A 14,436-nucleotide genomic window follows, 5' to 3' on the forward strand; every position below is an offset into this window, starting at 1 on the left:
GTAATGCACACTCCTCTTCCTGATTGCCAGATGGCATATTCGGGCCCTGCAGTGGAACCTAAGGTTTCAGTGCTCCTAGTGGCAGGGCTGCCTAGCCGATTCCATCCAGACTTTTCAGAATACAAATGAGGATCTTCAGTGGTCGCAGACAAGTGGCACTCGAACCTGCTGCAGATCACTCTCCCTTTCCCACCATGACTTCATGTTTGTGACAGATATGTCCCTTCTGGTGTGGGAGCTTTCACCTGGGAGAGTTGAATATCCAATACTTTTGGTCTCTTCTGAGAGCCAGTCCCATATCAAACCTATAAAGCGTCTAACGAGTTGTCTTGCCCTGAAAATCATCCTGCTATTTATCAAGGGGAGTCTAGCGCAGATGCTCGTAGACAACACGCCTTCCACCACCTCTAGTGATACGACACAAGCAGGGCAAAGAGGAGGCCTGGGTCCTTAGCGATATCCGTATGTCTATGGAACTCGCTGCACCAACAGAAAATCTTTCTAGTAGGCAACCATCTGGCATGATCTCTGAATGCCAGGGCAGATGAGCTGAGTAGATGTCGGCTAGTGGATCACGAACGGCATTACCACCGTGAGGTAGCAAGGGATGTCTTTGACAGGTAGGGCACACCCTGGTCTGATCTGTTTCCCACCAGCGAGAACATGCAGGGTCAACTGTACTACTAGAGTTTCTTCAAAGAAAGTCACTGGGACATAGATTCAGATTGTGAGGGGACACATGTCTCCTGTAAATGTTCCGACATTACCTCTCCTGCTTGGAATTGTGCGGAAAGCCAGGAAAAGGCAGGTCCAAGCTATCTTTATAGCCATTGGTTGGGGCAAAAGAGAATGGTCTTCGGAGCTCCTGAGCATGAACATTTGCCTTTCGATCCGGCTACCCCTTTGGGAGGACCTCTTTTCCCCAGCAACAACGGAGGGCCCTGCATCATAGTCTCCACAGCCTGCACCTCCATGTGTAAAGAATGAACAGCAATAGATAAATGTGTTCAGTCCATCAGCTGCAGTAGTCCATGTTAGCCTGGTGTCCGATCTGCGCTGTGGGAAGTTTGTTGTCTGATGTGGTGCTCGTCCTACTGACTCTCTGCAAGCCAAACCTTTGGATGTGTTGTTGTTTGTTTAATTGTTGGTTCAGCAAAGCCTTGCAGTGGGCACATTCAAGTGTTATCTGCTGGCCCTTTCAGCCTTTTTGTGTTTAACTGATCACCTTTTCATTTTAACCCCTTCGCCGCGGCAGGAATTCTGCCACGGCGCTGGGGGGGGGGGGGTTTGGGGGCACAGCGGCGGCGCCGTGCTCATGACGGAACCACTCCGTCATGAGTCACGGGCGAGCTGTGCTCATGACGGAGTGGTTCCGTCATGACTCCGCCCATGGCGCTAATCGCCCGCACAGACGGGGAATTAGCGCCGCGTGGGCGGAGCGGCCGCCAACGGCCGCAGCATGACGGAACCACTCCGTCATGAGCCACGGGCGCCGTGTGCTCATGACTGAGTGGTTCCGTCATGAGCACGGAACGGGTTAAATCTGTTTTATTGTTATGATAATACATAAACACATACCACAGTACAAGGCTTATGGCAGGCGAAAGCTGGTGGTGATCTTTACAATGATGAGAGTCGTCAAGAGCAACAGGCAGGTGGCCATACTCATCTAACATATTAAAAACCAAGCGTAGGGACGCAATTCAATTAAAGAATAATGACTGTGGTAAAAGAAGCAGACAACACTTTACTCAACGTAACATAATAACTGGGAAAGGGGAGGAAAGGAAAGGAGTCGAAGGTGTCATGCAGTGAGGCCAGACAGACAGTCAAGGGAGCTAGGGCAGGGGACACATTGGCAAAGAAGGTAAGAGAGAGATGAGCAAAGAAGAAAGAGGACGGGAATAGAAGGGGAAGAGACGAGAGGGGGGATTGAGAGGGGGTGGACGGGCTGGGAGGCGTGAAGGAGAATGAAGGGCCGGATTTCCCGGAAATAAATTGTTGGGGCCCCCATTGGAGCTGCGGGGAGAATAGCGATTTTCTCCTGTGGTGAGATTGGACACTTTACAGTGAGATTTCAGCACCACGGGCAGAAGAGTCCTCAAAGCTGGAGGGTGCGGACTCTGGGAGGAGTAAATCGGGAGTATTCCTATTTGGAAAAATTATCAATCAGTGGTTGTCCAGTATGGGTGAATTTGGGTTCTGTATGTGTAACCTGGCATGTTAGGAGTTCGCCATGACGTGCCAGAGGCACGTAATCCACGAGGAGGTAGGTGGGTCAGAGGGCTTCTTCCAGTGGAGGGCTAGGGTTTGTTTAGCCGCCCTCAGCATATGCACGATAAGGTGCCAATCGGAGTGTGTCATGGCTGTGAGGTGTTGAGGGCAGATACCCAGGAGGACCACTCAAACGCCGCAAGCGCGGACAGGAGATGTGAATACGCGTGCACAACTCCTGTCCTCTGCACGCGTGCACATGTCCTGTCCCCCTTCCGTCTACAAACTGACAACAATAGATCTCGCCAAGGCGAGCAGAGGATGAGCTGATTCGCTAGGCGAGACCTAAAAAGGAAACTCAAAGGCCGACTTGTAACTACATCTTATGTTACTGTTTTAAGCTGAATATTTTTTTTACAAACATTTTATTGCAAATAAGATCAGATGAATGCCTGAGGCAATGAATCAATTTGCACGTCTTTGACTAAGCATGCATGTATGCATGAAACTTCTTTAATGAAGTGTAAATATGGAGTGTGCAATTGCAAGAAAGGGTGTCATGAAGCAAGGAAAGAGCTGGTTGAGCCAAACGAGTGGGCAAGTTGGTAAACATGAAAGAGCTCCATAAGAAATGTGCACCCTGAGTTTGGTATGGTTTTGTGACAAAAGTAAAGTATTTTAAATACAGATTTTTTGTAATTTGTATGCATTTCATTTTCTTAAATGAGAATATACATAAGTGTGTCGGGACAAGTTTAAAATGAAGGAATTTTGTATAACACATTGCTACTCCTAGGAGAAGTGAGAAAAACAAAATTCAGGAGGAAGCAAAAAAACAAGTTTTAAGATTCTTTCTGAAATGCCGGTCAGAGCAGAGAGTACGGAGCTTGGCTGGGAGATGGTTTCATGTTTGCGTAGCCAGAGAGGAAAAGGAGTAGCCTCCCTTCCTGACTTGCCTGATTTTGGGGACCACCACAAGTGAAACCTTAGAAGACCAAAGAACATTTGAAGGAGAATAATTCTGCAACGTGGCCAAAAGGTACTGAGGGCCTGAAGAGAGGTAGGGCCTATGTTCCAAAACTAATGATTTACTGACAGTCAACCCAGCGATCTCAAATAGGGGGTATTGGTGTCCGCTGGGGGAAATTTAAGGATCAGGCATCCCACTATGTTCTAGACGACCTGCATCCTTCCTATCAAGTAGTCCGAGAGACCAAGGTACGGATTCATTGACGTAGTCAAGTCGTGATGTAATGAGCTTATGAAGTACAGTCTTGCAGGAATGCACAGGGAGAAGAAAGATGAACTTTTTCAAAGCTCAAAGCAACCCAGAGCATGTGCCAGCTGCCAAAGACACCTGGGGTTGAAAGAAATGGAGCTTGGTGTCAAACTTAACACCCAAGTCCTTGACAACCATCGCCAGCGAGATGAGGTGGGGTGATGTTTCAGCCCATGATCTCTTCCACCAATTGGAACAAAAAGACCCAAACAATAAGCCCTCTGTATTATTCGTGTTGTACTTCAGATGATTAGAGACTACTTTAAGAAAAGCTTTAAAAAGTGCTGCTGCGGCTGCAGATCCCTTCTTGAAGGAGAGCAGCAGCTGAATGTCATCAGCGAAAGACACCACCTTAAATCCATGCGATTTAACCAAAGGAGCCAAGGTGGACATAAAAACGTTAAATAACTTAGGGCTAACAGATGTGTCCTATGGTACCCTAATTGAAAGGGGCTTGATTCCCAAAGAGAAGGAGCCAGGCAAACCAATTGTCCTCAGGAAATATTTATTCCATTCAATGGCCAGGCCCCCAACCCTGAAGTCAGTGAGTTGTTGCAGGAGGATCATATGAGAAACCATATCAAAAGCTGCGGAAAGATCAAGTAAAATAAGTGCCAGCCTGCCTCCTTGATCGATTGCCAGTTTGATTAGTTCAGACACTTCTACTTATATTTTCAGTTCCACTTTTAGGGCGGAAATATCTAGGATGGAGCAGCCTGTGTTTTTCAAGAAAATCTGAGAGCTGCATATTTATCAGCTTTTAGATGCAGCCAGGAGGCGTGATATTGGTCTGAAATTAGACATCACAGTAGAGTCCGTGGAAGGCTTCTTAAGAAGAGGTACCACTTTAGCTTGTTTCCAGACTGACAGCACAATGGTTGTTGATAAAGAGGTGTTTAAAACCCTGTTCAAAGCTGGGTTGACCATATCAACAGACATAGCCAACAGCATCGATGGAGGATAGGGGTTAGCCAGCAAACAAGATTTGCTTTTCTGATTAGCAAGTTCAGGCTCATCCTGAGAGAAGTGATTAAACTGGAGGAGTGAGCAAACTGGTAAGTTCACACAGCTGCCGGTCAAAGATTCTGTAGACAAGTTGTTCTGTGTTTTGGTAATTAAAAATGAACGCCTATTGCAGAGATTCTCAGCAGGCAGGATACCGATATTGCATGCTTGTGGTGCGAAAAGAGTTTTTGTAATGTTAAAGATTTCACATGGCCCATTAGCTGGTGCGGAGATGTTTGCTTCAATATAGGGCACCTGAGCTGCTTTAGTTGCAGCATGATGTTTTTGCAAGGCTGCTTTGTAGGGCGCGTTGCCCTCCGGCAAACGGGGTCTGCGCCACTCTCTTTTCTTTCTCCTGCAGGCTCTTTTTTGTTACCTTGTGCTAGGAAAACACCATGGGTCAAGGGTATGCAATTCTTCCAAGTCCGTGAGGAAGCTGGAGTGTCAGCAGTTGATTGAAGCCAGCTATTGACTATGTCCACATCATGGACAATGGTGCCCGAAAGTTGCAACAACATTAGAAGGAACGCATGTACAACAAAATGAGAGAGAAGCACTCTTACATTGCAGTCAAACATAAAACATGAAAAAAAGGGAAAGTGTTTTAATATTCCTCCGTAAATCAATATTCAGAGTTAAACAACTTTTCACTCAATACATTAAGATGCCATGGACCAATATAATTGAAATATCCACTCTATTTCTTATTTGAATATAATAACAAGGACATTTACAGCCAACTCGTTTCGTTCCATAACAGTGGGACTTCTTAAGAGCTGTAAAAAAACATACAAACCAGAACTTAAGCCACATACAATACATTGAACAATGCAAATTATAAACATCAGGTGCACAATGAAGCGACGCAAAAAGCAACCATTGAAAAACATGAACCAACATTTACACAAAAGACATTTAAAAAACTCCTGATCACTTGGGAGAAACTCAAACAAAAACAATCGAGTGCACAAAGTTCTCTTGGAAAACTAGTACACGTGACCTTCCTATGTAGGAAAATTAGTCCTCATATATTTTAATTGCTTTTTCAGTATATCATTATTTTTAACAAACGTCCATATTAATAAGAATGAAAAATATCCTAGCTATCGTAACAAAGTTTCAATTCTATCAAGGACTCGGAGGCAAGGATTATGCCTTCTTTCTTCCCTTTATTTAAATAGCAGCCATTGATTCAACTTTAAACAACTACAATTCCCATGAAACCTTGGCAATAAATTAGAACAAATCATCCAATGAGGAAACAGTCCCACAGTAACCATTCAGAAACCATTGTCCACAACATAGTTCCTCGTCATTGTCCCTTCTCCCTCTTTCTTCGCTGCTCGCAGACGAGATAAGTGTCTTCTTTTGTTCACTTCTGTATGCCGTTATTCGTGCTTTGTTGACAATAGTGTTTTACTGCCACGTGACCACGCTGCTTGTGCGCTGTTCTTTACGTTCTGTGGCTTTACCGCACTGCTTGCGTTTAGCTGTGTGACTAATTAATTGTGATTTTCCCTTTACGGCCATGAGAGCACTCTAGGATCATATAATTCATTCTAGAGTATGTATCTGTGATATTCTTGTGAATTGAATTAGTCCGGTATGGTCCTATGTGCCAAAAAGGTCTTTTGCAATGTTTCCACCATGCTGCACTACAAAGCTCTCAGTATACATGCCTTCACCATTTTATTCATGGCTTCCACCAGACCATTTGCCTGCGAAAGATAAAATGCTGTGCGCTGATGTGAAATTGACAATCTATCTAGGAACTCTTGCTTTTCCTGTGAAACAAATTCTATACCAATGTCTGTCACAATGACTTTGGGAGTACCTTCCCTGGACAACTATTACTTCAAAAACTCAATTACACTTTTAGAAGTACTGCACCAATACATTTAGTCACTACCAACTTCATAGTGAAGTCAACCAAAACTACCACATACCTCTAAAAGGGCTTTTTATCTTGGGCTCATGTCAAACATTCTATGAGTATCTCTTCAACTTTCCTGTCCATGCCAGACCACCAGTACCGCTCTCTCTACCTTGATCCGGTTAAGTTCTTCCCCACATAGCCATCCTGTGCCAGACTCACTAATTTCACTCTCATATCTTTCAACAGAATTCTCCTCTCCCCTCCCCCCTGCATAATTCATCATTTATTACATACAGTTTATCTTTGACAGCACAAAACTGTCTTTCAGCTCCAATGAGGTTCCTTACCTCAGGCCAACCTTTAATTCCCTCATTTTTTTCATAACGACACATCCTTCCTTTTCCCCATTTTTTGCTCTCATAACACCTTCAAACCTACTGGCTCTCCAAGACCATCCTCTAAAACCGGAAACCTGGAGAAGAAATCAGCAGCTTTGTTTTTGAAATACATCACATACTGCATCTCAAGATTGAACTCTCTGACACGTTCCATCTACCTGGTGATCCTGGCTGTGGCTTGGTCACTTCCCTTACATAAAAACACATATACCAGCGACTTGTGATCACTCATTACAATCAAAAGCATACACCACAAATAAAACTTGAAGGGCTGTATTACTTCCTGCTCAATTACAGAATAGTGCACCTGTACTCCTTTAAGTACCCTTGAGGTGAAGGCCACCACTCTCTTCTCACCATCTTCCAGCTGAGCCCCAGCAGCACCAAAACCTTTCTGGCTTGCATCATTTGTCAATATTGTCTTCAAAAAGTCACAAAATGGGCAGTTTTCCTAACTGTTTTTTTACTTATTCAAATACTTTGGAACACTCCCCAGACCACACAAACGTTTCACTTTTTTAAGAAGTTGTTTCACTGGTTAAACAAAAGAAGCAAAGTCTTTTATGAACCTCAAATAATATCCCGTAGACCCATGAAGGACCTCAGCCGTTCCTTATTCTCAGTGTTGAGAGCTCAAATTATAGACTCCGCAAAGTTGTTTTTGTGACCAATGCCTTCTCTAGAAATGGTATGAACCAGATATTCTTGTCTGATGTACGCAGACGGGAAACAGTGTTTACAACACAGACAGAACTATGCTGTGCCATTACAACGCAAGCACTACAACAAATGCGTTATTGACACGCATTGCATTACAATGCAAATCGTTACAGTGACTTGCTTTAGGGAACACATTATTGTATTTTAAATCGAACACCTTCCCTACTGTTGCAAGAACTGGAGTTGGAATAGTAAAATATACTATTCTAAAGTACAGCGCTTCCCTAAGGCAAGTCGTTGTAATGACTTGCGTTGTAATGGAACGTGTGGTAACGACGCGTTTGTTGTATTGCCTGCGTTGTAAAGGCATGCGTTGTAAAAGCATGCATGAATACGTCATACATCCAAGCAGAAGATTTTGGAATTAGGGATTTAACTCCCAAAGGGTTGAATAAGAAACTAATGTCACTTCAGAAATATACGGCAGTACAATATTTGAAGATAAATGTTTCTAAGAGAAAATTCTTGATTTTAAAGAGTAGAAAGTGCGGAAAGAATAGGAAATTTGTTTGGAGAATTGGTTTAGAGAAACTTGAGATTGTAAATTCTTATCTTTACTCGGGGGAAATTGATAACTGACAATACAAAAGATAAATCCCACATCGAACATTGCTCTTGCAAAGCTGTCTCACATGCAAATGGACTACGTGCATTCCATAATGTAATGGGTCAAAGGCATTTTTTGCATATGATATTTATGTTTTAAGTGAAAGTCCCTCCAACAATATTATATGCTATTGACTATATCCAAGTAGGAAAATGGGGCTTCCTTGAATAGATAGATCAGATCTTGCATAAATTATGTAATTTTAATACATCAGTCCCGACTGCAGCTATTAGGTTAGAAGTTGGCCTGAAAAGCTCAAATGCCGAAGGACTAGCTAGAGTGATTCAGTGGGGCTATCAGCTGAAGAATAGTGAATAGAATACTATAAAGGGCTTCTTGAATGAGGAAATGTTTGGTGCGGAAGCAGTTAAATTCTCCTTCTCCCTTGCGTTTAACCATTTTGACGCACAGGAGGAGTTTGTGACTTCCCTTCCACTCTCAGAATTCAAAAAATGCTTTAAAAAGTACTAGTTGTGTTATTAGTCTTCAGCGAGATCTTAAGTATTGTAGGATGACGAAAAGGCTGGAGGTAATCTCTGCATCAAGCAATCCAAGAGTTGCCCAGAAGTATTTAGCCTGTAATCTGGATCATGGTATTCTCAGCTTGTTGATTTTATTTCGTCTGAATTTTCTTCTGTTAAATGATCTAACGTCAAATTGGTTTACCCCTGTGATAACAGGGAAATATTGTAATGTGTGTAATTTGGGCATTGAGAACCTCAACCATGTTTTTTTTGTTTGTCCAGCCCTGTTATCACATGGCCTTCTGCTGCTACAGCCAATGTTTATACAGAATAATGTTAAAACAGTAGCGGCAGCACATGAGTTTCTCCTTAACCCAAAGAATGGAATATTATGCACAAAAATATTTAACTTTTTTGAGGAGTTTTCAAATTATTTTAATTACTTAGTGTATTGCTGTATGAGAGGAAGGAATTTACAGGGCTGTTTTTTAGTGATATAACGTATATATATTGATTACAGCCAAGTAGGGAGGAACTTGTTGTGGAAGTTAAGGGAGATAATAACTGAATTCCCATTCATATGGCCATGTCTGAACTTGGGTGGCGGAGTGAACTAAAGAATGAGGATGGATTAAACCCAGATCAGTTGACAGGGGGTGAGTGCTTGCAATGTTCAACACTCCGTGCATCATTCCCTTTGGTTTTGCTTTGTTTTGTTCGCCCTAAGTTGGCAGGGTATGCCCAGACGTGGATCCCTTGCTCACTTAGCCACTGGATTCAAGCTAGCCTGGCTGATGACGGCTGATTAGCCAGAAACCGGTCCCAGGATGCTTGTTTCCGGTCCAGGGAAGACATGGCTTGGCAGTTCAGGCTGGACTGTTCCCATGAGTCACAGGGTCAGACTGATTTGCATATGGCCATGTCTGAACTGGGGTGGCGGAGTGAGCTAAAGAATGATGATGGACTAAACCCAGATGACTTGGGGTGAGGGCTTGCAATGTTCAACACTCCGTCCATCATCCCCTTTGGTTTTGCCCTACTACCAAGAATATACATATTGGTCTTTTTTGCAGACTTCTGCTATGGCTGCCAGTGTTTTTCTCTTCTCCGGAATAATTTTTACATAATATTTGCTGCTATTGGGGAGTTTCTTTTTCATATAAAATCGTTACCTTTAAAGAATTGGTTTTAATTATAATGAAATTACGAATGAATGCATGTTCACTATCTTGGCCCAGGGTAACCGTTTTAGCATGAATATAACTTTTGGGGCTATATGAAGACTTTGCTATGACTGCTATTGATTTTACTTTCTTTGGAAAAAATTGCACATCTCCTTTGCATGCTATGAGGGTATGGACTATTTGTACAAAATTGTAACCTTTTATTAATTCTCCTATTACAGAAGTTTTAATAATAATAAATTACATGTGTATTTAATTCGATTTATCTGATGATGGTAAAGGATCTAAATATGTAATTGTAATATTATTATTTTGTTATAATTGTGACCAAAATGCTTTATTCTACTGTGGACCTCATTAGAACCCAAATCTTAATGAATTGAATTGACCCAGATATGGTACCGCACCTACCCTGAATTGACACTTTTCTCTTTTGAATGTCAAACCACTTTTTTGCACGATTGTCAGCACCTCCATTGTAACCCTATCATGGTCAATCCTATTTTTACTGTAGACCAAGATATTGTTTTGAAAAAAACAGCATGTGCTGAATAGCCTCAAATACCTTCCTCATTAGTCATTGGAAACAAACTGCTACTGAAGCCAAACCAAATGGCATGAGAGTAAATCAGAAAACACCAACGTGCATCACAAACTAGATCAGGTGCCTTGATTCCTCTATCAGTAATACCTGAAGGTATGTGAAAGACAGATCACCATTCAACAAAGTTATCTTCCACAATATTCGATTAGTGTTGCCTGTCTACCCATATGTTCTATCTGCACACATACAAATGTTTTTCCCTCCAACTTTGGGTGCTAGAACCAGTCGGGCAAGCCACTCAAAGAATTGTGATTCAAAGTGATACCTAAATCATGTTGGCAACAGAAGTCAAAGAAATTATTGATTCTTTTTGCGACTTAGTCTTTTCATATGGTTTACCCACACCAAACATTGCGTCACAGTTCTGACCTCGTATGAGTGCGTTTGGTGACCCTGAATCAGCTAACACAGCCACTTCATTCCCATCTACGGTAACCTTCGACTCATGTATTTTAATCACCCCAGTGTCATAGTCATGCATACTTACTGAGGTATCCATCACACATAACGCAAATTTGCTTAATCCATTTTGCAAATTCTGAACTTGATGGTCAGCATTATTATCAACAATCTTTTTACCTTCTTGACTTATGTGCACTCTGGCGAATTGACCTTTCTTACCACGCTTGTAACAACTAGACAATTTAACATAACTCAGTCTATTCAAGCCATGATTACTACTTCCACATCCAGAACATTTAAATTTGTTAAATATTTTTGTGGATATGTTCCTTCTCTTTTAAATTTGGTATATTTCTCCTAACTAGATCCTCACTCACTATTTCAGGCACAGACATTTCTTCACTTTTTTCCTAGTATTTCTTTAGTAATTTTTGCAAAACAATAACATATATTCAGTGTATATGCTTGCATGAGAGTCATCATACATGTAAGGAATTATCTCAATTGTGCTATAGTGCAACTTGCCATCTTTGTTCCACAGAAAACACTGGTAAATAGAACGAAAACTATACAGAACCAAAACTCAACACATTCTTTGGCCTGCCCTGTGGCCTGCTCTATACTTCGATTTAAAGAGATCACATCCTTTAAATGTGTGATTTTTTTTTTACCACTAGCTTCTACTGCACTCTAGGGATATTGTTGCATCTAACCATCTGATCTATTATAAGTGAATCGGTGATCTCACCAAATTCGCATGCCCTTGCCCAATTGTTAAAGCGGACACAGTGTTTGAGTTTTTCTGTTTTCCTTGCTGTTGTGCCAAAAATATATGCCTCTTGATTTCAATAATTTTTGTCCCAAACTGTCCACTAAGATATCATTATATATCCGTTGGTTTGCCATATCCCACTTCTTAAGACATTTCTTCCAAATTTCTATGTTTCTACATTCTGTTCCAAGATTGCGCAGTAATAAGCCTTGCTTCCTGGCTGCAGGCAATGTTTCACCCTCAGTTGCAATGAAGTAGGAATCAAAATGTTCTTTCCACCTTTTCCAAGTTAGAAGCAGTTTACCCGCATCGGATAAAAAGGCTGGAGGCCTGGACATCCTAACATCTGCTTTCTATATAATTTTGCATCAAGAGCACTCACCCCCCAAAAGAACCCACAACAATTTGATGTATGTCAGTGCAATAGTAATCGATAGTGCGGGGCATAGAGTTGATGTGCAACACAAACATTCAGTTCCTGAGGAATCATAATCGGAATAATAAAAAAAAATCTCAATAATGAACTTCGATCTAATCCTCCATCTCGGTCTGTTCTGTTAATACTGCTTATTTTATACCTGTCTGGAAGCGTGGGAGCTGCCAGGTGTAGAGGATTCCCCCAGTGATGTTTTGGAAAGCAAATGCAGTGTAACTGCTGATGCGGAATATAATTGTGAATTAAAACACTATGTTTGAAAAGTGAGCGTGTATTTAAGAGCGCTGCTTTAAACATGTTAGCTGAGGGGATGTTGGCATTATGTTGACAAAATGTACCAGTGTATTAAGGTTTAGAGACAGTTACAGTCCCTGTAATATAGGGTAGATCCATAACATTATCAGATGCCTCTACTTCTAGTCTGTCATACCGAATGGTCTTAGCTGAATGAAATTGGCCAGAGCATCTGACTGCTGCTGAGGTTGAGGCATGAATGGGTGCAGATGGGGTGGACTTTGACATGTCACTGTTGCGCCCACTGCATGGTCATGCAGGGCTTCTGATTAAATGGTGTTTGGGGGTTGACACAAGACTCATCCGGAACACTAGACTGCTGATCTGGCTGTCCCAAAGCGGTGGACACAGCAATGTGGTAGAGAGTGGAACAGAAATCTGAAATAACTTCTTACACCCAGTATGAGACAGTCACACAGTAATAAGTTCTAATACATTTGCTCTACCAGTTAAAAACACTGCAAAAATCTATCCTAAGCAATAAAAGCACTCGCAATAATTGGTTTACATTTCAGTGGAAACAAGTGAATTGGTTTTTGAAGCCTCTCTAACATTGTTGATGGGGAAGTGGGCATGTTTGATTAGTTCTTCTGACAATTACAAGAAACTGTAAGATTGTGGGTCTTCTTGCTGATGTTTTGTATCTCTTATTTCACAGGTGTGGACACTAGATCCGACAATACATATGAAGCCGGGCCATCAGAACACAGATCTTCTTTCCAGCACATTCTTCAACCAAATGGGACCTACAGTACCATTCACTCCAGACTCCATTTTGGAATCTAGCTCTTGTAGCCATTCGGACAAGGAGTCCTTTTCCAGGGATAGCGCTATGAATTCACCTATGCTGAGTGGGTCACCAAACGTTTTTCCCCGAAGTTGTGTTTCATCTGTGAACTTGCACAGGAATCATACATTCCAAAATAAAACTAATGAGAATACAAACTTTGTAATGCGATTTGATGGTGCTGGTATGTCACCCATTGATTCTGTAATTCAGAGTGAGGGTGATAGAAGCAGTCGGACTCTAACACCAACATCCGACACCCGGTCACTGCTTCACAGTGCTGACGATCAGGACCCAGAGTACAACGCCTCCTCCTCATCTGCAGAGCATCCTGTCATGTTGTCTCGGTAAGTTCTTTTTCTTTTGAATCTGCTCTTTAATGCAAATTTCTTTGCAGTGTGCTCTTTACACATAGTTTGCTCAGATCAGAGGCAGGGTTACTTTTGCTTTTACTTGTTTGTGAATGCAGTATGTATTACAACTACACGTATGGCTTTTTGATGCAGCTTTAGTACTAATTAACTGCAGTCTTTGCTTCATTGAAAATAAAAGCAAGATTGGACTGCTTGCAGATAAAGTCTTTAATATATTAATGAATTCAACACTCCCCCCCCCCAACCATGTCACACTCCTTTTAAAAGTTAAATGTGAAGCTTGTAATCTAAGAGCGGCTAAGCCGAGTCAGATGAACAAATGTGATACTAAAGTGACCTGTACAAACTTTATTATACACATGCAGCAGGAGCATTATTATCAGGCCAGCTCTCCTGGCCATCTGGAACGCCTTGTGACAAATATCAGACCCTGTTTTGGAGAACGACAGGGCATACAGGGGCTACTGGGCCCCAGTTGTGGTGATTGAGGGAGGGTTGCCATTGCAGTCCTGGGATCCGTTCCTTAATGGCTGTGCAAACCAGCCCAAGTACAAACCTTTTGAAGCTCGACTCCCAGGGTAGCGAGGGCGAGCAGTCACATGTTACTTAGGAAGGTAGTGTGGAGGACAGAAGCTCAAAACTCTGCAATAAACCAGCAGATACAATAACGTAATGTCCAACCGAGTGCTGATCGGTTCTATGAAAAGAAAGTACTTTAATCACACAGCATAAACAAATATTACTCACTTCAATTGAAATCCTGGGTTTGGTCTCCAGGAAGCATTATACCTCCCATTTTGATCCTCGCTCCCCGGTCTGGCAATTCTAATACTTCTAGTCCCCAGTATACTGCAGGTAGAGGCATGAATGGATACAGGTACAGATTACTTCACTTTGAATCTGACTGGTTAGATGCCTAACTCAGTTCAGTATGTTTCACTGCAAGTATTAACTTGGGAAAGCCTCAAATCCTCACACCGGAGTCCTCTGCACATGTTTAGTCCCTCATTCCAGTCATTG

General features: G+C 42.1%; 1 protein-coding gene across 3 annotated transcripts in view; it reads left to right on the plus strand.

Annotated features, from left to right (window-relative positions):
• MPHOSPH9 (M-phase phosphoprotein 9) overlaps positions 1–14,436 on the plus strand; it is a 493,866-nt gene that overhangs the window by 248,964 nt on the left and 230,466 nt on the right. For all 3 annotated transcript variants that reach the window (XM_085635805.1, XM_085635804.1, XM_085635806.1), the window contains exon 10: positions 12,914–13,389. In XM_085635805.1, coding sequence (XP_085491931.1) covers positions 12,914–13,389 — 476 coding nt within the window. The remainder of the gene's footprint in view (positions 1–12,913; positions 13,390–14,436) is intronic.

Source organism: Triturus cristatus, chromosome 11, assembly GCF_964204655.1.
Source record: "Triturus cristatus chromosome 11, aTriCri1.1, whole genome shotgun sequence".
Lineage (NCBI taxonomy): Eukaryota > Metazoa > Chordata > Amphibia > Caudata > Salamandridae > Triturus > Triturus cristatus.